The following is a 27,801-nucleotide window of genomic DNA, read 5'->3' on the forward strand; positions in this document are numbered from 1 at the left end:
AAATAAATAATAATAATTTAAAAAATTAAAAAATTAAAAAAAATAAGAAACACTTCGCCGGCTTGACTCTGAATCCCTTGCCTAGATGTTTCTTAGTTATATAAGCTGGATTACACATGGTGGTTGGTAGAAAAGCCACATTCAACCAAGGAATAGAAACTGGATTCTGGAAATGTATTTAACCTGATGATACAATTAAGGCTTAAGTATCCAAACACGTGGACGTCGCAAGGCAGTCAGCATCCTCCCCGCAAGCCTGAGCCACCGAGGACTGACTGTGGTCGGGGGGACTTCTCTCCACTGGGGATGAGCCTCACAGCCAGACGGGATGAGGTCAGTCCTAGGGAGACGCTTGGTCTCAGCTGTGCGTGCCAGAACCCCTGTGCCCTGATAAAAGGGATCAATAATGCTCACCAACACCTTCCCGTCTCTGAAGAAATTATAAGGAGGATAAAGTAAAATGGTATACAATACCCCAAATCACACAGGGTAATTTTACAATACACAATGTTCATTTTACAATAAGCGCTGGGTGAAACAGGAATAGCCTTCAGACTAAAAATCAATATGTTGCAATTTGCTAAAAAAATTGTACTAAAGGGGCTGCTGGGATGAAAACTCAGAGTCAAAAGGTGAGCGTCCCACCAAAGGCCAAAAAAAAGAGCGACTTAGCTCCCTTCCTGGGGCTGAGTGGGGTTGTACCCCTGTGAATCAATACCTCTGGGTTCTCTGCAGACTGTTGCCTTCCTATCTTTCTACCCATATAACTTATTTACAAATACTTTCATAGTACTTACTACATGCTAGGTCCTGTCCTAAGCACTTTACAAATAGTAACTCATTCAGTCACCAAGATAACGTCATGAGGTAGGGACTAATGTTATCCCCATTTACAGATATGGAAGCTAAGGCAGAGAGAGGTGAAGTAATTCGTCCAAGGTCACGAAACAAGTAAATGGGAATTGAACTCAGACTAGCTCCAGATTCCTCATTCTTAACCACTCTGCAATGTATAGAGGATTTGGGGGCACAGGAATTTGGTCGATGACGTTCCTTGTGGTTTTCATAGATTTCGGAAGTGTGACCAGAAATTATAAAAATTTCAAAACAAGTATCAAAGTCTTGACGGACTGTAGCCTGAAAATAATGAAATTAAACACTCCATAAAATAACCGGCATCACTTTTGAAGTCTTAAATTGCTAAGTAGTCTTTGTTGAGAAAAAGCATGTATGTATACACATACAGGCACAAACATCTACATATGGACCTAAGCATATATAAGTTACAGTTATATATAAATCATAAACTCAGCACAAACAAGCTATGGATGATTTCTTCAACTGCAAAATTTGCTTTTGAGTGGAGAAAGAGAAACAAAGCTTAAGATCCCATGGGTTAGTTTATAGCCCTTTCTTTCTTGGACTGGCTAATTCATGGTTTGCAAAGCCCTCATTAGTAGGATGACGGCAATGACCATGAGGGAAGGAAGTGACATTGCCTAGGTTCATAAAGCTCTGTTCTATGGTAAGACTTTCTTGGATAGGGTAGGCAGCAGGGCAGAATGGAGTTGAAGGTCTAAAGGTACTCTCACAGGAAAAGATGAACTTTAAAACATGGTCTAATTCACAACCAAAGCAGCCACATAGCACAGGGAGATCAGCTCGGTGCTTTGTGACCACCTAGAGAGGTGGGAGAGGGAGGGTGGGAGGGAGATGCAAGAGGGAGGGGGTATGGGGATATATGTATATGTATAGCTGATTCACTTTGTTACAAAGCAGAAACTAACACACCATTGTAAAGCAATTATACTCCAATAAAGATGTTAAAAAAAAAAAGGATCATTAATTCAATATTGTTTTGTCTTTATATTTTACATTTACTATGTATTATACAGTTAGCGGCTGGCAGCTCCCTTAAAGCGTTCAGAGACATGCACATTCAAATTAATGTTTGCTGGATAACAGTATTCCTTCCAGATGAGATGGCAAAGTCTCTTTTAATTTCTTCTCCAGAGCCTCAGATTGAAGAAATAACATCAGAAATGGCCAGGCAGCTAATAGGTCTGATGGCAATTCTTGCATATTTAGAGAAAGGCTGTTTGACCATAGAGTCATCAGTAGGAAAAACGTGCCCGTTACATGAACACATGAGCTCATCCATTGTAGGATCATTAAGTGCCTACTCTTTGCCAGCACTGCAGACACAATGACACACTACATACACAAGATTCCTGCCTTTGTGGAACTTGTGGCTTAGCTGGGGAGTTGGGCAGTCAAACAATCAGGGTAGTGGGTAGGTGATTACAAACGGAGAGCCATAATCAAAAAAACCCCAAAAAACAAAAGAAAAAAACCAAGTGTCTTGAGTGCCTGTAGGTAAAGAAGCTGGCTGAGACTTGAGGCTGTGGGGTAGGGCAGACTGGGATGGATGTTCTAAGAAGCAGAGGAGGAACATTCCATACAGAAGGAGACAAGAATAAAGAAAAATCACATGCATGCATGTAGAAAGGTCTGTGGTTGAATGAACCCAGCATCTTCAAGACCTGAAGGAGTGCCACATGGATGGTGTCCTAGGGAGAGAGGTGGGGGAGAGTGGTGGGCAATTAGTCGGAAAAATTAGGCAAGGGGAAGCCCACGTGGGACCTTGCAGAATCTATAAAGGATGGGGATTTTATCCTCAGATACGAGGGAAGACATAGTTGTGGAAAACCATGATCAAATATATTGTAAGGAGGCTAGGTTTTCCACTGATGTAAAAGGCCATGGGAGCTAGTCACGTGGGCTTTCTTTTTTTTTTTAATGTACTTGAAATTTATTTATTAATTTACCTATTTACCTGTTTGTTTATTCATTTATTTTCAGCTTTATTCAGGTATGATCGATGACTACAAATTGCATATATTTAGGTTATACGACATTATTTTCTCAGGTGTACAATGTAGACAATGTGTACAATGGTGAAATGATGACCACAATCAAGTTAATGAACACATCCATCACCTCACATTGAATCTAGGCTTTAGAAGTCATGCAAAACACAAACATATCTAAATGCATGATGGGCTGTGGATCATGCCAGGGCACTTCATGATGCAACTGGACCAAGGCAAGTTGTCTGTAGCTTTCCCCTTACTGATCTTACCATTCCCCACCCCCTTCAACCTTCAGCTTTTCCAATGTAGGCAAGACAATGATTTAACACATTGAACAGTAAATGAATAGGATGCTCTACTGATTTCTCAAGGAAGCAAAAGGATACAAGGACAGCTATGGGGGCACCATCCGAACTACACATAACACATGTCAGAATGAGGCTTTGTTGCCTTTTAGCAACTGTCAATGTATGGAGACTGGACAAGCCAACACCACTACATCTTGGCCCTTGCCATTGGTGTTTTGTAAATCAGCATGAAGCAAGAAGGGCTTACTTTCCAGGGAAACTCAACTCACTACTATGTGGGTGTGGCGAAGGTGAACCCTTTCTTAAAAACATGCAGAAAGATACAAATATTGACATAATGACTTTTCAGATAAGGTCCCAGAGTTATCTATGTAGCAAGAGATCATGTAATGTTAATTGTTTTGTGAATGTATGAGGGGTAAAAAAAAACAACTACCTCTTACTCAAGGTTGCAAATATGATCTTCATGGTTTCCTATCCAGCTGCCATTCTGAATAAAGGGACTTCAAGTCTGATTCAAGGTCGACCCTGAACTTGAATGAAGGATGCTTCTCCAGGACAGGCCTGCACATGGATTCCCCCAATGATTTTCAATCAATGAAAAAAAAAAAAAAAAAAATGTATATGTATGTATGTATAAACTCTCCAAGAAATGTGCAGAGCCATTCTGTCTCCCCGGGGATTGCTATGCTTTCTCTCCCAGACACAGCCATGCGCGACATCGCCGTTAAGTGTCCAGCCTCCCTCTGCGGTCATTTACTTGTAATAGTGTCTTGCGTGTTGTGTCTCCTAGCTCTACATACAAACCACCACGCTTACGATCTCCATGAACCTAAGTGCATCAGTGGCGCTGGGGATGCTGTACGTGCCGAAAGTGTACATCATCATTTTCCACCCTGAGCTCAACGTCCAGAAACGCAAGCGAAGCTTCAAGGCCGTAGTCACAGCAGCCACCATGTCATCGCGGCTGTCACACAAGCCCAGTGACAGACCCAACGGGGAGGCCAAGACAGAACTCTGTGAAAACGTAGACCCAAGCAGTAAGTGTCTTTCCTTTCCTTCCATCTGCCCAGCCTGCGTCAGGAAGCTCTGGCAAACGTGGTGTGTGCTTGCCTTTCTTTGGAGAACGACCGTGACCGTTCTTGTGTTATGGGCTGGGTTGCCTTGGCGAATGCTAACGTTTGCTCTTAAGAGTGTGCTCATTCTTGCCACCGTTTTCTTTTTGCTCCCTGTTGGAAAGCAGCTTTCAGAGGCTCTGCTTCAGAAGTGTGAAATCTCCCCCTTCCCTGGCTTCCTATCCTCTGGTCCCAAACCCTCCAACTGACATAAACACAGCTGTTGAGCCACCTTCCTTGTTCCCTTCCTCTTAGGGGATCAGCTTCCTGTTAGGGAACCTTCGACATCCCATTGAACTGCAGCAATAGGAAAGAAATTGGAATATTTAAGAATTTTGGAAGCATAACTTCCTTGCACTGGAACGTGAATGTGGAGAAAGTTATGATTCCTTACTAACCAAGCCTTGTAGAAACAAAAAACACATCACATATTATTGAATAAAGCTGGCAAACATTCATCCCAGTATACAGGCCCGGACACTACCATGCTAATGGCATCCCCACATGGGGAAAACATCTACCAGATAACTCCAGAGGAGTTTCATCCCATGAAAGACAAATAGTAGAGGTGGGATTAAGGATGAAATGCCAGATTTGATACCTACATGGCCAATCTGCAACACCTGGGTAGCCTTTAGTCATCCCGGCAAATGACCACAAAGACCACGGACATACAGACACTAGTTTGTTAAAAAAGAAAAAAAGAAAAGAAAAGGAAAGAAAGACCATTTAACCAGAGTTAAATTCTTAAAATCCCCAGTTGTTAATTTTACTAATACTATGGTGGTAAGAGTGCATTTCAGATTAAACACATCACTCCTAGGATTTGTTTTCCAGGACATTTTGACTAGTTCCATATAGAATGAGGCAGTTTAGCGTGTTCACGATACTTCCTGTTTTAAACTAGAGGAGGTTTCAGGTTGGCCATTAAGTCATTCAAGACTTACTGTTCACTTATGAGCTGATTTTGTTGTAGCCAAAGGTTTATTGCCAAGCAGAAAGTAGTTCCTATTCTAAATACTCTGACGTAATTCTTTATGCTCTACAACTGAGATCTTTAAAAACCAGGAGACAACTGAGTTTAACCCTGACAACTATTGTACAGCAATCCATGATCTTGGCCCAATCCATTTCTAAATAGTTGGCTGAATGACTACAGTGAATGCTTGAGAGTCTGTGGACAAGGAAACAAAGGCCCATTAACAACATCATGGGCTTCACGTTGACGTTTCAATAGGAGAGACCCTGGGACGGGTGAGAGGAGGGAGAAACAATGGATGTACAGGCTCTGTTCTTGTGTCGTCAGAAAAAAATGGTCAATTCCAAGGAAAGGGAATAGATAGAGAATTGCTGTGATATTCAGTGTGGCATAGGAAGAGGCTTCGGGTTGAGACAGACCTGGGTTCAAATCCAAGCCACTCCACTTACCAGCGGTGTGGCTTTGAGAATTACTGAGGTTTTCTAAAGTTCAGCATTCTCTTGGATAAAATGGAGATGATAATATCTGTGTCACAAGTGCGTCATCAAATCTCATCCATCTAAAAAAGCAGTATGTCAATTACATGTTAATGTTCTTCCATTTCTGTAAAGGTGAAAAAGCCCACATTTCAGTGTGACTGGTTACATAGACATGATGGTGACGTTAAAGGCATACCAAACACCACAAGGTAGATGGAACTGCCCAATAAAAATATTTCCATGAACATACTTATGCATCTATTTATATGTATCCTGTATTGATAAATATACCTGCACAGTTATACTTTTGTAGCATTTTATTCTAGGACCCCTTGCCAGATTTTTCATAAAACCCTCACCCTGAAGAGGTTCCAATAGCAGTTTTACATTTATATTTGTACACACACACACACACACACACACACACACACACTTAACAAGATATGTCCAAAATCAATAAGCAGAAAATATGGTCAAAAGTCTACATGTATTGAAAATTAATGACCAAATTAGAAGTTTTGAAGTTGGATAATTAATCTAACACTGTGCTACTTAGAAATAACTAGCTTTTTAAACAACATTTTCACTGTTGTTAACCTTTCACGATGAGGTTCTATCCTTGTGGAGGCTATTTGGGGTACGATACTGGCTGTTAAAATGCTAATACTAACACTGACACCAACAATAACAAAAACCTATCAGCTACCCTTTGAAATAGGCAGTAAACAGAATGCTTTGGGTGGACGATCTCTTACTCCTCATGGTAACTCTGTAGACTGGTGATCATTATTTTCCTTTTACTGAAGAATCCTAGGCGTAGGGAGATCAAGGGATATTACCAAAGTCCCACACTAGTTAGCGGCAGAGCTTGGTCTGAAACCCAGGTCTGACTCCCAAACCCATGCTTGTTGCTCTTTGCTGCTCTGTTTCTCAGAACATCGGTGACATGTCATAATCTTAATGCAGAAATTACTCTTTTGGCTTCTTCATTTGGTAATACAGCTTGCATATACAGAATATAATGATGTGTGGCGGTGGACTCTTTGGTTAAATGTGCTGTGAAATGCATTCCTGCTTGCTGTGTTGTCTGCAAAGACAGGAGTAACCTGAGCTCAAAGAAGGCTGCCCAGGTAGAGGCCTCATCTTACTAACTCAAAAATCCAAGTATCTTATGACCTGTGCCAGTCACAACAATTATTCCATTTGGAATTCATTTGCTGCCTTTCTCTTGAAAAAGTTTTGTTGGGTTTTGTCACTGTTGATGTGTTGGTGTCTACACAGAACAAAGAATAAATAGTTCAGGGGGAAAAAATGAAACCAAAAAGAGCCTTTGTCTTATAGCCAATCCAAAAGATTTTTAAAAATTATTTTAGTTATTTTGGTTTTGTGTAGACACTCCCTAAAACTAATCATCAATAATTTGCCCAGATATTTGCTGAATTATAGGAGGAGATTCATGTACCTCCAAACATTGGGGTTTCTGATGACCCAGCTCCCAAAGGTCCCTAAGAGGAATCAAAAGACCTTCTCTGCACAAAATCTGTCCAGTAGAATTTTCTGCAACGATGGAAATGTTCTCTGTTTGTGCTGTCCAGTATAGAAACTGCGAGTCACATGTGGCAGTTCAGAACTTGAACCATGGCTACTTAACTGATGAAATACACTTGAAACTTTTAGTTCATTTTAAATAAATATAAATAGCCATCCATGGCTGTGACTATTCCATTGGAGAGCACAGCCAGAGATCTTAAGAGCAAGGATTTCACTCTCAGACGCTCAGTCTGAGCCCATATTTGAAACGCCTCCCAAGGTTTTAGCAATGATGCTGATCTGGGACAAAGTCAGCTTAATGGAATGAAATATTTGAGGTGAGACAAAAATGAAAACCTATAGCTATTTTAAACGATCCCTAAGGAGCCACTAATATGGAAATAGTGATATCATAGATAGCAATTATATTTGGAAAACCAGTCCTTAGTAATGCAAAAATGAATGTATAAAAAGGACAGTAGTGAAAATTCAATTAATGAAAATAGACATGACTATTTTGATGAGAGAGAACATTATTATTCTATCCTATTTAATACCAGATATAGCTCAAAGTATGTCAAATTTCTGCACTTTGGTAACAGAGACAAATAAATTATTGGCTGAAATTAAACTGTCTGGTTAAAAAGAAACAAATACAAGCACAGACCATGTACTTAAGAAAGGAATATGTCTTTCCAAAGGGGAAATTCTGTCCACTGTTCTCTGAGGGAGTACATCTGGGAGAATGCTGAATTTATAGAATGAGCTACGAAGTTAATAATGGAACAGAAACGTCCCTTACTGTTTCTCTAACACTTAGTCTCAGTGTATTTCAGTCGTCAGTGTTTTCATTCTTAGCAGCTCTGCTCCATCACTGCAGTTTGCCATCTGATGCGTGCTCGCTTCTGCTCATCCAACAGCACACAGCAACTACATGTCCACTTAAAGACGTATTTGCTTGTTGGCTTAATATGGGCAGAAATTAAAACTGCCCCTGCACTGCTTGAATTTTCCCCAAGAAGTTCAGTTTTCCTCTTAGGTTGCCTCTTCAGTTCAAATTCCATTGTCTGAAAGAAAAACTTCTTTCTGCATGGATTCAACAAAAAGTAAATCTTCTTAAAAATTTTAATGTATCTGTGTACTGCTACCATATTGGATAGTCAGAGTTGGGCCAATGCTTGTTGGTTTCTACACTCAGACTGAAAAACAGCAGGGGGCCTAAGGGTGTAGCTCAGCTACTTACTGTATTTTTATGTATACAAACAATATTTCTGCTGCTAGAGGATCACAAGTGCCTGACCTAAGGTGGATAGCTTTAGCTCTGGCCACCATGATGCCTTCTCCACATTCCTTCTCTCAGAAGAAGGGCACCTCAAGCTCTGGTTCTCGCAGCTGTGTCCTGAATTTGGCATGTTTCCCCCAACTTTCTATTGTTGACTTGGCAGATGTATGTTCGAGGCAAACTTGAAGATGCCAGATCAACAGGAAGACTTGGTTCTTGGCTTATCCGTGGCCACCAAGACCTTCTTCCAGTTGGATGAATAATATTAACCGAGGCAGCACAGCTTTATTGGGATGGTGGGTAAGGACTGCTCCCTTCCTCACCTGGACTAGTCAGAACCAGAAGATGCTCTGTGAATTATCCTCTGGTCAGATGCTTTCCCTGTAAAGGATTGCAGTGCACAGAGGATGAGCAGCCCTAAGCTACCAGGTTCTAAACTACCATCCATTTTCTGAGCCAATGCCCCCAGGCAGTGCAGAGAAACTGCTCAAGTACCCTGACCGGTTACAGATAATTTACTCTCTGGAACTGCCTAGCAATTAGAGATGGCAGGCAGGTGGACGGCGTGGGATACACCGCCTTTTTGCATATGGGGCCACATGACTGATAAACTGACCCTGAGAGAGAGGCCGGACACACACTGTGCAAAAGACTAGCTTAAGACAATGAGCATATTGCAATGAAGCACATTTTAAAAGAATGACCATTTACACCTAAAATAAAAAATCAAAAATAAGATTTTTTAAGTATATGTTTGTATTCTGGTGCTGTTTTTTAATTACCATTTTGCATATATTGTAAAGAAAATATATAAATTAAAAACTTGTGCTGTTCAATTAAACCCCCCAACTGCTAGAAAATGGATGAGGGCACCAAACCCTACACAAGTAACAATGCCTAGAAAATTCTGGAACACACTCCTATGCTGTGTCAATTTGTTATGGTTTTTGGTTTTTTGTTTTGTTTTGCTTCTTCATTTGTTTGGATCCCTGACATTCTCTACATTGTTATGTTATTTGTTTCATCCTTCTGGACTAATCATGCAGGTCAGCAAGAATGGACTAGGCTGAGAAAAAATAGGATGGCAACAGGAAGAAAAAAATGCTCTGAGCAGATAGATACATTATTTTGGGGCTGGTTCCCTCACTTGCTCCAGTTCAAACAAGTAAAACCCAACTGCCTTAAACCAAGAGGCACCCATACTCCCATGTTCAGAGGTACCTGAATTGTGGTCAACTGGTCTACCAAAGGCTACTGAACCCACTGAAAGAGTGGGCATAATGTCTATGGTCTCTATCGCAGCCTCTTCTCCAAAAGGAAAGAAAAAAGAATAAAAAGGAATGTTGTGTGCGCTTTTATTTTATACATACCTATATATTTACTTTTCCTGTAGACTGTATACCACCAGTAAGAAAGAGTGTACAAAAGTCTGTTACTTGGTACACTATCCCACCAACAGTATAGCTTTTGCCTGCTTTCCAAAAGGTAAGAAACAATCTACTTTTTATTTATTTGTGTGTTCTTGTCTCCACTGAGAATTAGAAATGTTTCCATGAAAACTGTGCATGATTACCTAGAAATCTATGTATATGAAGAAACGCATTTTTGAAGATGATATTTGCTAAGCATAGTGTAGACGGCTGCTATGGGTCACGGGCCTGGTTTATTCTCTGGAGAACATGTGACTAGGTGTGTGCAGATTTGTCTTTCCTGAACAAGTAGCCAATAATAGCAAAAGTGGTGCTGGTCAGCCTACTTTAAAACTCTCAATGGTGAGAGATTATTTTTAAATGCATGTGTTCAGACTATGATTTGAGAAGGCAATGTGGAAAACTTGAAGGGAGAGAAGGAGGGTGTTTTATAAGCTTAGTAAATATGTTTGTTCTCATTTATTTTTTAATTAAATACATCCCCAGAAATATATTCATTCAAAAAGCAATGAATGACCCTACCATCTTAAACCCAAAAAGGTCATGGTTCCTTCTTTGCGGCAAAGAAATACTAAAGGTTTGCTGGCTGGGCTTGATAATGTGTTGAAGATGATTTGGGACTCATAATTCTGCCTTAGAGAAACACTGAACCAACTTCACTGATTTGAGAAAGCAGGGGAAGGTTCAGTGAAAGACCTGAAGAGTCTAAAGATAAATTTCAACATTAGTCAAACCCAAGAATTACCAATAAATACCAAGGGTATTCAAACTAATACCTTAGAAGAAATGGTGACTCGTGTGACGTGTGAACGGGGGCATGGGAATGGGCTGCCATAAGAGTTGTTATTGACTCACCATTGATGCTTATACATCACTTTGAGCTCTCAACTAAAGGATACATGCTATGAAATAATAATAGCAGCAGTAGTAGTAATAGTAGCACCTCCCTGTTTCAGCCTAAGTGATATGACAGTATAGTGAAAAATAACACTTGCTTTGGCAAACATCCTTGTCCAGCTGGAGTCAGTGCATTTCAAACTGTGGGAGAACAAGCAGTAGAAAACATGGAGTAGAGTTATTAAAATCATGGGGTGGTTTTGAAGAAAAGGTCCCCTTTTGTTTTCCTCTAAACCTCCTACTATACTTATAAAATCAATAGTGAGACTTCTCTCTAGAGAGATTCCACGAAAGATAGCAGAGAGGTCCTATCATGGGAGAGGGGAAATATTGCTTCATAATGTGGGCTAGTCTTCCTCTTTCCTAACATGGAACTTTTTATCAGATCATTTCTAGGTTTCTTTCCATCTTTGTTTTTATAACGGTATTCTGAGTACAAATAATATCTTTTTTTTTTTCCCCTTTTTAATCCATTTAAGAACTGTAAGACGGGACAGGAGTACTTCCAAAGAGTAATTACATTTCCTGTTGATTTTACATGGATGCCAGCAACTCAGTCTTTAATTTCAGATGTACTGTTCACATAGCTATTTCCTTTTTCCGTATCAACGCGATCTGTCCTAGTTTTTAAATAGGGCATTCTTTTGTCCCGGTGAATATATAACTGTATTCCAGTGAGATTTCAAGTTTTTGCAGGACAAGTGCTTGTGTCAAAACACTGCAGCTCACCACTTTAATAGTCCTTTTACGTGAACCTGCCTGAGAATAAATGAGAAGGAAGTTTCCCTGGGTAAAAATGATAGATTTAATCTCAATCCATTAAAAAATTCTCCCTAGCTCCATTCTCAGTTGGTGCCTTTTGGTTTAAAGAGTGCAAGATGAAAATGTTTTAAGTCAACCTTCCGGTTAAAAAGTACTTTTAGGATGTGCTGCTTAGAAATAAACTTTTTGCTAGGATTGTCTTGTTTCAAAGAGTTTGATTCGGTGCTCTCCTTTTCTGTCAATTTAAACGTGGCTTCATAAATTAATGATAAACATCTTATACAGCTACTTAAAAATAACTGGGAACAGAAGTTTGTCGAAGTTACAGGTATTCAAAGAGGGGAGTGTATCACCATGTTCAGGTTACAGTGAGACTGGAAAGCTTGGGAGAACAGTGACAGAAGGCATTTCATGTTGTTCATTCAAATCCATTTCTGTGTGGTTGTTTTCAGGGCCATGAAACAGTAAAGAAAAATCTATAAATTCAAGAGTGAATTTTTGTACTGCTGTGCTAGTAAAGAAAAGGCCACCATGCCCCAAACAACGGCAGACAATAGTGAGCAAATCAAACATCTGATTTGGGGTGTTTAGAGGAAGCAGGTTCAAATTCAGACAGAACAGAATTTGACCTGCTTTGAACACGCATTCCACGTAATGCCCTCTCCTTCGACAGAGACAGGAGGGCAGACATTGCCTGACTCGGCACTGCCTGCGTCTTCTGTCTGAATAGTTCCAAACTTTGAAATCCTGCAGTGTTATCAATCTAATGATATTTATTTTAAACTGCAATTAAGCAAAAAACAAACGAACAAAACCTCACCACACACACACACACACACCTCTCAAGTAGTCTGGCAGCATCACCAGATCAGGAAACAGGTTATGTTAGGAGGTAAATTTTCAGACCACAGGATGGTTTTTCAGATTGGAGAACTCTGAGTTGAGTTCAGCCTTGCAAATATGGGCAGTCCGGAGTCTTATTTTGTCCACGTATATTGTTCTGAGCAAGTACATTCGTTACAATATTATGGACATTTCACTAACATATTACATGGTGTTGTAAAAAAAAATGAATAATCTCTTGTTTCTTATAATTTCTATAACAGGGTTATCTCACATGTTTAAGCTTTTCGGAACTGTGCAATCTAAGTTTTGGTAATGTGTCGCGACTCCCCCTCCTCTTCGACGTTCAAGGCAATAACCCTGAGTTAACTGGAGACTCCCTCAGTTTAAATTCCATTTTAAAACACTCTGTAAGTACAGCTTAGCAAAGAATATATGTTCCCTGACCTTGACACAGAATCACCTCAGAAATAAATGCAGCTGTAAATCTTGCAGGCATATGTCTTTCTGCCTGAGAGCTCTGTGAAGCACCGTCATTTCTCTCACCACGGTTTGACCTCAGCATCCTCAAAAACCAATTAATATTTGCCCTCTCTGTTCTGCACCTTTGGTTCGACTTAAAGAATGGGATGAAAGTTCACATGGCTGGGATGTCTACTGGTTCTTAGCATCAAAGGAACCCACACATCATTCTCCAGAGTCCTGAAAACTATGTCAGCTTTTACATTTAAGCCTGGCACTGCACCGTCTGGCCGGGATCTATGAAACACAAGAGTATTTTAAGTTGGGTCAATCAAAGAGACGTTTGTCAAGCACCGCTCCCCTGGGTCAGCCCTGAACTGCCTAGGAGTAGGGGGACAGAAGTGGACAGTACCCTCAGGGGACCCCAGGTCGAATGGAGGACTCACAGGTAAGCGATTTTCACTCGGAGTGGCAGGGGCTCTTAGGAGAGGCAGTAGCAGTGAGCTCCAGGCGGACAGCCTCACCCAGGGGGTTTTGTTGGAGCTGCTCTTAAAAGATGAAGGACTCTAGGCAGTGGTAAAGAAAAGACCGGAGGCAGGAAACAAGTCAGCACAAGGAAACTTTTGTATTCAGACGAATGTGGTCTGTCCTGGGACTGGAAAGCAGTTCTGTGAGGCTGGAGAATTGTATTTGGAGGCAGATGGTTTCGGGGGATGACACGAGCCTGTGTACGGAGGGACCAAGTTGCCTTTATCTCTGTGCCGTGAGCGCAGGGCCCGCAAACACTAGGGCCTCAGAAAATGTCCGTGGCATGAATGGAGTGTCATACTTCACGTACCGGAGGCTCCTAGCCTCACCTAGGACGTCATAGGTAACAGTAAATATCTACTGAGTAATTACTTATTAATAATAAGAAAGTATCAAGTCTACAGCCTCAGCAAGCGGAAGTGTAGTCTTACAGATAAAATCTCTAAAGTCACAAAAAAGGCAATGTTTGATCCTGATGTCACAGGTTTCAAAAGTATCTTTTATGGATAACTCTTAAAACGGATGGTCAGCGCGACATCTGCACTTGCATAAATAACATCTCTTTTGAGGAGCTGACCCCATGGATGAAACCAGCAAAGTTTTACGCCTATTTATTTCCTTTCATGGACTGCAGAGACCCGTTTTCAGTTACCTTTGGAAATGAATCCTAAGCACTTCTAATTTGGTAAAAAACAGAAACATAATAATCAGAAAAAAACATTATATTGATTAAGTGCATTTTCTCAGACACTGGCATTAAGGACAGATGTTGTGTTTTAGGCCCCCAGTTTCATTTGCATTTGAAAAGAAAACAGCATGTGTCCTGAACCAAGGTCAGTTAATCTCTACAATCTTTCTTCCTCCCAACTACTGTGAATGAGCACCTTCTCAGGACTCAAGCGATGGTGACTCTGGTTTCTGCTACTAAAGACATGTCTCAGCTTCGCAGATTTTTCTTTTCTTTTCTTTTCTTTTTGGCTGTACGGTGGAACTCGGATGCATTTTAAATTAGCTTTCTCTAGGAATCAAAGGTAATCATTATTTCTCTTTATAATCCACATGAATATTCTCATTATTTTTTTCTTTTCAAGTTTAAGATTAGTTTTGAATTCCTCTTATATCTCTGCCCTCTTTCAGAGTAACCTCTGGAGACCCCAGCTTGCTCACAAAGGATTGAGAAAATGACTCCAAAGCCTGCTCTTGCTGAGCTGACCCAAACACTTAGACGGCGTGGCAGCAGTCAGCCATCTCACATTCTGTAAGTTGTGGTCCAAGTATCGTTTATGACCGTGTGCATGCTGTGTTTTCCCTCCGGCCAAGAATAAGAAAAACTGGACCAGGGTCCTAACCCTGGCTCTGATACCCTGGAGAGCATAAGCTTTATCACCTCATGGACTTCTGTGATCTTGAATAAGTCAAGTCCTATCTAACCTTCAGTTTCCTCTTGTGTAAAACAGGAGGAAGCTTTCCTTGATGAGATACCGTGGACACTGCATGGCGTCATGTACGTGAAAGCCTTCCTTTATAAAGGGCTGTGCATAGATATGGTAGCACTGTTAGTCCCTGATCATCTCTCTGTTTTATTGTAATTGGCTTTCCTTTTTCCTCTTCTCTCATGGTTACTTTTCTTTTTGCCTACTATGAACCGTCAGAGTTAGAAGGAATGACATCTAGTTTGCCTGTGAAGTCAGGAACCTCTTCTCTAAGTACAACAAGCTCTGTCTTTGAGATGGGTCACTGTGGTCTCTGATGTGTCATTAATGGTCTTGGGCTTGGTGAAATCGACAGAGAAGGCTATCAGTCACCCTGCAAGGCTGCTCTAGGACAGCTAGGCTCATACCTCCTGATATATGAACCACTCCCTGTGATTAACTTTGACAGGTTACTCCAGGCCGACTGGCAAGCTGAAGTGCATTTTAAGTACAAATAATAATGCTGGGTGTGTCTTGAGTGATAGAATAACAGCTGAGTGGAATAGAGTCCCTCAATCTTTGCTTGTGAAACACACTTGGTTTCCTTTCAAGGCTGGGATATCACAACAAAATCAACTAACAATATCTCTCAGATCTGAATTGATATTTTGAAGTTTGGTATTTATCAAGCTTATGTCAAACACAGCACTGACCCAAAGGGCCAGGCTCATTCATCTCAGTCTTCAAAGGACCTAGCATGGTGCTTCACAGCAATTTAATATTAATAACAACAATAGTATCAATTATGATGATGGTTATAATTGCACCATATTATGCCTATTGCTATAGACTTACAAAGTGCTCAGCCACCCGCTGAGACAGGTCTTACTGTCCCCACTTAACAGATGAGGAAGCTGAGGCTCAGAACAGTGAAGCAACTTCCCAGTGACCCACACACCAATGGGTGGATGCCTGAACTTGGGTTTCCTGGCCAGAGTCCTTTCTAATAAACTTTTCTAAAATTGCATGCAGTAGGACAAAATGTTTCAGTCTACATAATCTATCTAATGAGCATTTACTGTTCTCATCAGTTGATTGTAGACGTCTTCAACTTCCTGAAGATGAGAGAGGCCCTTCAGGCCAGAAATCATAATCTGTTTCCAGGACCATTTTGGAATAAGATGTGCTCTCTCTCTCTCTCTCCTTTTTTTTTTTTTTAAATGGTACTGCGAATGATAAGGCTATTTGATGTCATTTTACCTACTACCGGATTCTTTTGGTGGTCTGAAAAAATTAAAGAGTATTGTTCCTACCTCAAAGAACATGGCTTTCTAGAGCTAGAAATGTTTAATAACTCTTGAGAATGCATTGAAATCCACTGAATAACATACTTGGGCAGAGTGCAGCCTGTTCAGAACGATAACCACAAGTCATCATATTTTGATGACTATAAGCAGATTCTACCTCTGTATAAGGTGATCGAGTTTGGCATGGGAACCTAAGCAAAGGAAATTAAACTCTGAAAAGGATTTGCTAGCATGAAAAAAATGGCACTTTCCTGGCACACAAAGGTGCAAAGCTAGTTCCCACCCCAGCTTTATCACCTGCTCCTTCTCTCTCTGCTTTTGCCACTGCAAAGCTCTACACAGAAACTGGATGCCAGGGTCATTATCATCTATGTTAGCTGAAAATCTGATTAAGCTGGCCTCCTGGGGTTAGCATGAAAAACGCTAGATTTTCATTCTAGGAACTTAATTCCTCTTTCCCTCGTTTTTGTCATGTTTGCAAATTTCATTTGCATTTTAATTTCCCATGATTTGCCACAGTCCAGACTGAGACTTGAGCTGTTGTTTCCATTCAGGTGAAAAGTCCAACCACAGCTGAGCATCTGTACTGGCATACAGTCAGGCGACTGGCCAAGGCAAGTATCTTCTGCATCCTTCTGAGCATCCCGAGGAAGCTTTGCTACCCAGCCCGCCGATTAATTTAATGAATGGAAGAGACTCTGTCCAATTTCTAGGATGATTTAGTCCGGGTGGTCCTCATCACATACTAATACAAAGTCCTCTCAATGTTCCAAAATAAGGAGAAAGTATAGTAAAGGAGGCTTGAGGTCTTGGCCTATTAGGACCTATCTAGGGGCTTTATTTGGGGAAACATCAATGCCATCAAGTGGGGGAGAGATCCCTACTGTGAAGTACCATGATCTATTACTGAGGAAGCCAGCTTCTCCCTCGGGGCTGGATTCTCAGTGTCTTCTGGATCAAGCAGCAGAGACAGCAGGATTAATGGGGCACCTACCTAACTCCCATATAAAGCAAAAGAAATGACAAAAGGGAAGCAGCCTATGGGGGGCTATTATTTATGCCAAGCAGGCAAAATACTGACTCTTTGGAGAAGGTCATCTCTGTGCCTCAGTTTCCTCATCTGTAACATATACCTTCATATGGCAGTGGTAAGGACTAAATAAAAGTAAAGCACCAAGAACAGAGTTGGCACAGTAGCTGTTCAGATGTAAGCCATCAGTGTTATTCTATCGCCTAAAATTAACTGGATTTTTCTGTTTGTCTTTCCTCTAGGAAAGAACTTGGAGAATCCAATCTGATCCTCTTCCATGTGATCTCTTGTATCCATTCTCTTTCTGTAACCCACGCAATAAAGTTCGAGAATGTCAAGTAATCCATGTGCCTCTGATTTTTGTCTGGAAAAACCTGCCGGATTTTCAGATCGAAACATCAATCCATCTCCTCTCCTGTCAAGCTATTGAGTATTGATCACTTTTGGAGCAACGGTGCCTTAAAGCCAAAATTTCACTGCACTATCAGAGGAGCTACCTGGGAAATGACATTCAAACACACGTAGCTTCATTTCATAGCACAGCACCTATTATTTCCTGACTTTGGGCATAAATAAATTCAACACAGTCGCCATTGTGGCGATGTGTACACTGTTATTACTACCGGTTAGTCCCAGATATTTAAGAAAATATCAAGGACCGATTTAAATAACCTAGTTATGGCAGAAAATTTGCCAGTATGAAATGTGAAATGCATTTTAGTTTATACTTCCATCTAATTTAAATCTTTTCTTCCCTAACCTGGTGCTCATCGAAATGTCACCTGTATTTAAAAACCTTCCTCAGGGATTCTGATGCACATCCAGGTTTGGGAACTTTTCTTTTTTAATCCTTTCTGATAATCAACACATGCAATATGGCGTTGGTGTAATGGTGATATGCGATGGTGATACCTACACAGCAGAGGGTCTTCCAGAATATTAAAAAGACTCATTAAAAAAAAAATTATTCAGGTTTATCACACCAGCAGCATTTACCATGCACCCAGGAAGTCATCTCTAGCTGTCTGCTAGAACAGTAAGAAGCTATTTCAAGGTCTTCTCTCAAGAGACTCTTCCAGGCTGGTACTGCGGACTAAATAAAGATGAAGCTAATTGACTGAAGCTCTGTTACTGGATCGGAAAACACAGCACCATCTTTGTTTAAGGCTGAATCTCCTTGACAACACCAGATAAGAAGCTGGGTTAATAGTCTTCTTTCCTGCACTTTAGTGAGTCACAGGTCATGGCCTCTGTGGGCAAAATGAGTTGATACATCCTTAGGCAATCATTTCAAGCTGCTCAGCAGGGCAACTCTGATTTTGTTTAGCCGGGAAGTCCTCAAAGAGATTACTATTTTCAGACTTTTGTTGATGCTTCTCATGCCTTCTTGCCCAATCAGGAAGTGAAAACTGTCAGAATAACCATTGTTTCAATTACCATTGCTGTTAAAAATTCACTGTGGTCTTATGAAGAGTCAGCCTAAATGCTAAATCCTACTTTGCCTTGTTCTACATTGTGATGTGAGCACACTGCTTACTCTCTCTGCATCAGTCTTCTCATCTTCAAAATGGGTATATTAGTAACTACCTCGTAGGGTTGTTATTAGGATTAAATTGGTTCATATGTTTAACACAATGCTTGGTTTATAATATAATGGTCAATAATTAGCTGATATTCTTATTATGAGTATCAACAACTGATCAATAGTTGCTCAGTTCATACAGTAGCCACTAGCCACATGTGGCTATTTAAATTTAAATTAATTCAAATTAAATAAAATTAAAATTTTGTTCTTCAGTTGCACTGGCCACATTCCAAACGCTCAGTGGGTGCACATAACCCAGTGCCTACCCTACTGGACAGCAAAGATACAGAACATCGAAATTATCACAGAAAGTTCTACTGGACAGCTGAGCCTAGGGAAAATAAAAAGGAGGATAAGAACTTCCTTTAGAGGAGAGATATGTTTTGTTCTCAGCAATCTCCACTGATTGCGAAAACAGTCTCCAGGCTCTCTCTGGGAGCAGTGGGGTCCATTTCTTTGGTAGCATCTAGTCGAGAGTAGTTTACACTGTGGAGTGTGTAATCAATATTGTTAACAACAACAACAAAAAAGCTGTTTTCCAGAAATGGTTCTCTCTCACTTGGGACGGTTCTCCATTCCTTTCATATACTATTTAAATTGCTCTGTATTGATTCTAAATTGCACAGTTGCACACAAGTCTTGAAAAGCACGCCAGGTGGCAACTTTGTAGTCATCACGTGTCTTGTAGTGGAACCCTGTAGCTAGTAGAGACGATGATTTTCTTAATCGCCACCCAGAGGGAAGCGATGTGCGTGTGTGCTTGTCATCCCAATGTTGCTCAGCAACAGGAAAACCAAGTTAAATATTCAAAGATGTGAACACGGGCCTTTGCTCCATCTCAAGAAGCATGTTTCTGGCACTTTTCATCTGTGAATGGTCAACTGTGGAATTCTAACGTCGGCTGGAAAATGTAGTCCTTTTCCTTAGCGTCAAATTGACATATCTTATTTGTCCTAGGCCTGGTTAGTCCCTGACATGATTGCCTGGCAGGTGCTTTGTGAATGTTTGAGAGTGAGGGAAAAATACAGGCTCAAAGCAAAAGGTGTCTATCACTTCCAGCAAGCCTAAGTTTTATGTGGATCACGAACAGTTAGCGATGTTATACATCATCTAGAGGAGTCTCTGCTATCGATTTATATTTTGGGAGAACTTTTACTGTAAAACTAGCAGGGGAGGTTGGGAACGAGAACCAGTGTAATATACTTAACCCCAGACCAGCTCTATCAAACTGGTTGAACACGTTACATCTCCAGAGAAACCTCCCGCAGCATCTCCAATTCTCCTTCCAGAACTCAAACCATAAAAGGGCTGCATAGGCAGAGGGAAAGTAAAAACTCTCTCTTCCTACTTTTGAATTTTCTAACTAAAACAAAACCACTGATCATATTGATTACTGAATATTGCCAATAGAAGAGTATCAATGAGTCCATGTTCCAGAAATGCAGAAGAAGATTTTTGAAAATCCACACGATTTTAAAAAATTACACCAACAACTAACAGTTACAAGCAGCTCGCCCTTATGTAACATTTCAGCATTTCGTAGTTTGGTTTTATCATGTGCTCACACAAAGAGCGTCTCATTTCGTCTTCAGGGCATCACGATGAGGCAGGTGGCATCATCCTCATCTACAGACGGACAAACCATGGCTCAGGGGATGACGAAAATCGGCCAAGGTGTTAGTGATGGAAATAGCTTTAGAAGTCATTTTGACCCCATTATACCCCAGCATCCCTTCATTAAAGAGATGCAATATCTTAGGACTGACAAGTTCATCTTTAAGCCAAGGAGAGAGAGAGAGAGAGAGAGAGAGAGAGAGAAAACTCCCTCATTATAGAAGATTCAGATTATAGTGCAATCTGGAAAAAAAATTGTTTTTGTTTCCTATAGATAATCACCAGCAATGAATAGCCACTGGGTCACCTTATCTACGGAAAGGTAAACAGCTCAACCAGAATGGAGAATAAAGATGGATGGCTGTAGAAGAAGGAGTGAATTATTAATACCAGATAACAACTTACGCTGTTTATCTCCCCAAGGCCAGGAGGCTGGCGCCGCGGGAGATGCGTGCACTGCGTGTGATGGGACAGGATTCTGCCTTACACGTTTTTAGCTCGTGCCTTCCGACACGGTTACCGCATGGGTTGTAAAGACACTGCATAAGTCCAGTTTAAATCCAGGCATCTTATTTTTAATCAAACAACCTTGTGAAGCTGATTAAAGAGATTAAATCAAGTCTGAAAAGAAAGGGAGAAGTTTACTCTTTTTTCATCGACTAGTCTTGTTCCTAATGCAGCCTGGTCAGAACCACCCCACGTGATTTATGGAGTGCTTACCGCTGTCAGGGTCTGGGCGTGTAAAGCTGAGATAGAGCAAGCTGCCGCTCCTCCAGGAGTTTATGTCATCCACAGGACAAGGGAGAATAACTAACCTTACGAGACGTGATACACGGATGCGTAATAGAAGTATGTGAAGAGGGCCCAAAGTAGCCCTTTGCTCTCATTGGGTGACAAGTGGACATTCTCACTGTGGCTTAAAGAATGAGGCAACATGGGAGAGGGGGCTGCAGACAAAGGGATGGGAAAGGAAAAATGACAAAGCGCATGAAATGGTGGCAACATCATGAGCGGTGCCGGGTAGCAGATCTTGAGTATTTTCCGTGCACCCACCACTATGCCAAATACTTAACGTGTAGATTAGCTCATTTAACCGTATTAACCTCATCAGATATGCATCATTAGGCCCATTGTACAGATAAAGGAAGTAAGGCACAGAGATTTTAAGTAACTTCTCCAAAGTCACACAGCTAGTAAGCAGAGAACTCTGGATAGAAGCTCAGCCATCGGGGCCCGGAGGCCATGCTTCTGACCAATTCAGTGCTTTCCAGTGATAGGTACGTGGTGTGTTTAAGGAAGGTCCCTTTTCCAGTTTAGCTAGACTACAGGGCTTCCCCACTATGGCACTGGTGACATTTGGGAGCCGGACAGTTCTCTGTGGCAGGGGGCTGTCCGGGGCATTGTATGCGGAAGGTTTAGCAGCGTCCCCGGCCTCTGCCCACTAGATGCCTGTGGCACCTCCATCCTGCAGTTGTGTGCACATCAAAGCCATCTCTTCACATTGCCAGATGTTCTCTGGGGGTACAGCTGCCCCAGGTAAGAATCAGTGGACAAGCACATAATGTGTGAGGCTGGAGAGAGGCAGAAAAATATATTGGAGCTCAACTGTGAATATTCCCCCGTTCTATCCTGAAAGCTGTGAGAATGCATCGTACAGAAAGAAAGGTGCCACCTGGGGTTTAATAACTGACGAGCAGCGGAAGAGATAACTTGCAGAAGCAGCAGGGCAGGGGGTCCTGTGAGAGACGACACAGACTTCTGAGTTCTCAGCTCAGGAACAGGATGTGCTCGCAGGCTTTATAAAATATATGTTCAAAAATCCTAAAGCTAAAGATAGCAAAGGATAATCTACACGAACAGAGGAAAAGTTCAGGCAGCCATTTCACCCACTGGTCCCTGGAATGCACCCAGTCTCTGACCTGAAAGCTCAGAACTCAAAGTTTCATTTTACGTGAGAGAGCTTCTGGATATGGGAAAAAAACTAACTACCCAATTTTCTTAAGAAGCTCCAGTGTCAGATCCCATGTCACTGTGTAAGTGTGAACACAGTAATAGTTCTATCAACTTCAGATAGGACATTTCTGCAGAATTATTTACTGGATACTTGGCCACCATGGGAAAAAATGGAAATATTCTCTCCCCAGGTCTCTATATGGACACAATTTCAAGCCAAGGGGGGTATGTGTTCAGAGCAGCAAACAGACCTATGCATCTTCTAAATATTCTACAATAAACATATTACTTTTGTAAAACAAAAGATGGTTTTAAAATGATCTAATTCAGAACTCTGCTTCAGGTGGTAAATAAACATCCACCTAATTATATAATTCCATCCATTCCTCAAGCACTCTTCTTTTCTGTTACCTGTTTTGGCTTCTAGTGAGTTCTTTTTTGTGTCACTGGGAAGGATTAGAAAGACATTTTCTTAGCACTCTTTACAAGGCTGCCGTGACCATTTTGAACCTATTGCAGCTGCAAGCTTCTAACGAACTTCATAGTTTCAAAGATGGAACTCTTTCGGGAAGAATAACTTGATTGCCTAAGAAAAAGTATCCGATCTCAGAGAAAGCCAACAACGCATCTCTGACAGAAAGCCAGCCTAGGGTCAGAGCCAAGGGCTTTGGAATCAGACAGGGCGTAACTTTGAGACAAACAGCTTCCCATCCCAGCTGCCTCATCTGACAGCACGGGGATTTGAATAACTTCATTAACCAGGTTCTTTCAAGATTGCGTGAGGTGGCCCAAGCTAAGGTCCCAGGATGTGGTCAGATGCATGGCTGACATTCAGTAATAGGTATCCCTTCCGAGCCAGCGTATCAGGGAATCATTCAGGACTGTGAGAGATCAAACCAGCCTTGCAATCTCTTGGAGATGCTTCTTGTGTTCAGATAAGGAATGATCTGCCTCCTATGAGAGCACATCTCAGTCACTTTGTGAACCTCTCACAACTCAAGGCAGAAACCTGCCCCCCACAATCCATCTCACTTCGGTCTCGATGACAGGCTGGAATTGTAGGATCCAAGCCTCTCGATCTCAGTTCTCCTGAGAATAACCTCAGACCCTCGGCTTGCATTGTACTGGGAAAAATATGTATTAGAGAACATTGTCTCTTCAACAACTTTGTTTAAAAAAAGATTCTCAAAATAGAATGGTGAAGTCTAGCTCAGGCATTGGACTAACGATTTGAAATTTTAAACAGCTGGAGCTTTTTCGTGCTTTCCAGTTTGTCTTTGATGAAGAATCCTAATTTTTTGATTCTTCATAAATGGTAAATAGATTTAGTCATAAATATCCTGTAATATGTGCTTTGTTCCTTTCATTCAGAGGCAAGTTGCAATTTCTGATTAAACGGTGTAAATTATCACACAGCAGCCGCTGTAAGGGAAGACCAGCTACCAAGAACTTCAGTTTCTGTACTGATGAAAGGCACGTAAAGACATCGAAACCCAAACATCTGCCAAGCATTGTTGGGGAAAGACACTGAGCAATGTCTTGTGACATTTTAAAGACAGCAGACAGCTGGCGTCAATGTAAGTAGTTTTAAGATGTCAGGAGGAAACTCAGATCATAGGATTAGGGGATCAGTCCTCATTTCATAGCTGACTTCTTCCTTCCCTTCAAAAGTGAAAACACTTTCTTCTTCTCCAAGACAGATGTTAACAGAACAGAAATCAAGCAACCAGAAAGTGCAATTGATAAAATCCCAAGAGGGCAGTGAAAATGAAGCATCCCCTCCAACCCCCGCCTTTCCTCCAGGCAACAGGAGCATGAAATTGTTTAGATTATCTGGGCACTTTGCTCTCAGGCGTGGAGTGGGCACCAGCAGCGGCCCGAGATGTGCTTGGGACTGTGCAATTGTGAGGGGCTTGGGCAGAGCAACCGAGGGGACCTTTGCCCGCATGCTGCCCAGCCTCGCCCCAGAGATCCTTTTCCTTCTCAACGCCGTTGCTTCTCCTTGGCCGTTGGAGGCCTCGGTCTAGGCGCTCATGCAGAAGACACACGTAGTTGTGTCTGTTTTGTGCCATCCCTTCTGGCCTCAATGAAAGTTGGAGGAGCAGTGTAATTGAACCAGTGGTAGGAGCTGCACTCAGAAAATGCCCTCTTAGTCTAAAGAGTGGATGGTCAGTGAACAGGAATGCCTAACACAAGATGTTCTGCACTAGAATTATCTGGAAATCAAACCCTAAGTTGAACAGAACACAGTACTATTCATGTAAATCAGGTCTGCCAATTATCATCTCCAATTAGACAGTTTCAGAGACTAAGCTTTATGGTGACGAGAGCTGTATTTTTCCTCTTTGCCACTGCACCTTCACCACCTAACACGTGGTAGTTAGACAATCCACTTTTAGATCTAATGTATAAAATACCACAGGAGTTGTGATGCATGTATTTTCAACTAACATTAATTCAACCGCCATGGATTCTATAGAAAAAAAGGGTGAGAGGAGAGGAAGAAGAGAAGGAAGGAAAAATTGTTCTTCTTGCTTTTCCTGTTCAACCTAGAGCCAGGCCTCCACTCCAAGGGGAAAGTGAAGCCTCAGCAAAAATGCAAAGAGAATCCAAGAAAGTCACTCTGGACTCTGCTGCTTCTGCACTCCCAGGTCTTAGAGGTTAATGAATAATTGAAGAGCTTCTCAAATTTTAATGTCCATGCCATCACCCAAGGATCTTGTTAAGTTGCAGCTAGAGATGCTTCAACTCAGCATGTATCTAACAAGCTCCTGTGCGATGCCCATGGTGTTGGTCTTTGGACCTTATTTCAGATTACGTGGACTGAAGGTATCGTGAAGGAAAATTCTGACCATGCCCAAATCTTCCCAGAACACGCTGACTGTAAAACCTAACTCCTATGAAAGATGTGAGCCCACTACACACCATAATTTTACTCTAAGCTCACAGAGTCATCCTATAATTAAATTAAATAGTGAATGTGAAACCTTGGTGTAATTCAACTACCTATTGTTATCTGAAGGTACTTCTGTCTCTCTCAGCGGAAAACATAAAAATATGGCAAGTTGTAACTTCACTTACGAGGTGTTTAGGTTATTCTTGCAAGTACAATGGTTTAAAGCACCTAAAGTAATAAAAAGATAAATAATAACATATTCAAGACCCATTTGCGCTGTCATATATACTGATCTTAATTACAGCCTGCAGATTTTCATCTAATTGCTAACGGTAAGTCAGCTCTTGAAAAATCAGGAGGTAGACTTATCATCGTTGGAACAGAGTACAAAAACACTTTTGTGTTTCAAATGTCACTATGACATTTCAAAAAATAAAGAAATTCAGAAGAGAACGATAGTAATAACAAAACGAACGCAAATATTAGTCCAATACTGAAGTCTAGGAAACGGGGCCCAGATGATCACAGGCTGAAACACAGATGTTCTGACTCTTTGGTTCTCAGCACTGACTGCCCGTCGGAACCACCTGGAGACCTTTTCACCTACATCCATGCCTGGACCCCACCACCCCGGATTCTAGGTAGTTGCATTAGGATGGGGTGCAGGCAGCTCTAGTTTAAATATCTCCCCAGGTGAATCTAATGCCAGCAGGGCAGAGAACCCTTGCTCTGACGTAGCGCTTCTCTACTCTGGTCCCACAGCCAGCGACATCAGCCTCACCAGGGAACTTAGTAAAAGCAGAAATTCTTGGCCTTCACCCTAGACCTGCTAAACCAGAAATTCTGGGGTGGGGGCCCATCCATCTGTACTTTAGCAAGCCCTCAAGGGGAGTGTGATGGTTGCTACTGGAAATTCTTCCCTGAGAAGTTGGAGGGCCCTTGCGCTTCTTACCCACACATTCTTATGGGGGCCTCTGAAAGACCTCACACTGAGACTTTCCTGCTGGACGGCCTACAACCTGGGCTCCGGTGTGAATTCCAGAGAGGGCTCTAGTACCTCCAGTCTGGGAGTCTCAGCAATGAAAGGAAACTTCAGGTCACTGATTTAAAGGTCATTATGTTACGCCCAAAATACGATCATGTATAGTATGCTTGAATATTTCTAGGATAGGAAACTTACCACCATCTGGCCTAATCCAGTCCATCTTCAGATGCTTACTAGGTACAGACGCTATGCTAAGTATTTACAAAGGTGACTCATTGACGCTTGACCATGGCCCCCGAGATGGAGGGTGTAATCCGCATTTGACCCCTGCGCAAAATAAGTCTGAGGGAGGTTTTGAGATTTGCCAAGGTCATGTGGTTTCTTACAAGATTTACACAAAGCTCCTTGTCTTGAGGATACACAGAAAACTCATTTGCAGCACTGGTAACTTGAAAGCTGTTGTTAAGGAAACCAAACTGTCGCTTTATATCCTCTTGTCGCCAAAATAAATATCCCTTGTTCCTCACAGCCAATATCTAAGCCCATCATCCCTGCTGGGTCCAACTGATCAGCACAAGAAAATAGCAAGACTATTAATAGATTGTTCATGCATCCCACCTATCCATTAGAACAATGCTTTTCCATGTCTTACCGCATGTAAAAAATGGTAATATTGGTAAGGCATATTCAGTACACTGGAGAGGATTTGGGGGAATCTATGTAAAGCCTGCTGAAAAAAAATTCATGTTATTTATATTACCAAATAATCAAAAGTTTTAAAGAAGAGATTAAATATTGAATTTGCATCAAACTGCAAAACCTAAAATTTCATTTTTTTAAATGAAAACTTGAGCTTGCTTCCATGAAAAGATAGTTCCTATCAACTGAAATACATGAAATGACTATGAACAATTTCCAGTCAAGACTTTTTGACGATGAGCTCTTCAAATTCTTAATAGAGAACATAAATGAAATCTTTGTATGAGTAGATGATAAAAAGTTTAAAAGCATTTTTTTACAGTAATTCAGAATTGTATGAGTCAAATTTATATTAAAAGAATCCGATAGCTTCTCCTTTATTTAAAAAAAGTAATATTAAAATGTCTTGTGATAACATGAACTGATCTTGAATTCAGTTCAAGCTTTTTTCTCTCTCAAGTGTTTTAAATAATGATGATGTATTAATTTGTTGATGCACTCGTGCTTTTAGACCAGTTACCATGCTAGGATGCCTGCAGAAGGGTGCACCAGTCACAAATGGACAGAAGTAAGAATATATGTGCGAATGCAAATATATGGGGTCACCAGCTGGATGTGGACCTGCGGGGAGGCCCACCCAGCCATCTTGTTCCGCCACCTGCAACTGCGTGGCTCTCTGGACACGTCATCAGTGAACTCCTCTCGGAGCTCCATGGGGCTCTTAGCCACCTTGGGCAATGGCACCTGCTACAATAAACCTCATACCCAGGTGGGAGAGCACCCATTGGCCAAGTCTTCTGGGAGAATGGGAAGAACTGGTTCTCATTCACTG

General features: G+C 41.4%; 1 protein-coding gene and 1 long non-coding RNA gene across 7 annotated transcripts in view; one reads left to right on the top strand and one right to left on the bottom strand.

Annotated features, from left to right (window-relative positions):
- Positions 1-23,813, top strand: part of GRM7 (glutamate metabotropic receptor 7) — a 788,856-nt gene extending 765,043 nt beyond the window's left edge. For 3 of the 6 annotated variants that reach the window (XM_059940238.1, XM_059940242.1, XM_059940243.1), the window contains exons 9-10: positions 3,975-4,221; positions 23,761-23,813. In XM_059940238.1, coding sequence (XP_059796221.1) covers positions 3,975-4,221; positions 23,761-23,780 — 267 coding nt within the window. In that variant the 3' untranslated portion in view covers positions 23,781-23,813. Of the gene's footprint in view, positions 1-3,974; positions 4,222-9,959; positions 10,031-14,625; positions 14,747-14,945; positions 14,993-16,761; positions 16,827-23,760 lie in introns of those variants that run through there. The other 3 variants (XM_059940239.1, XM_059940241.1, XM_059940237.1) reach the window with 3 other exon arrangements.
- The window catches only part of LOC132375178 (uncharacterized), a 272,033-nt gene that overhangs the window by 43,297 nt on the left and 200,935 nt on the right, over positions 1-27,801 (bottom strand). The window lies entirely within an intron of this gene.

This window comes from Balaenoptera ricei, chromosome 11 (assembly GCF_028023285.1).
Source record: "Balaenoptera ricei isolate mBalRic1 chromosome 11, mBalRic1.hap2, whole genome shotgun sequence".
NCBI lineage: Eukaryota > Metazoa > Chordata > Mammalia > Artiodactyla > Balaenopteridae > Balaenoptera > Balaenoptera ricei.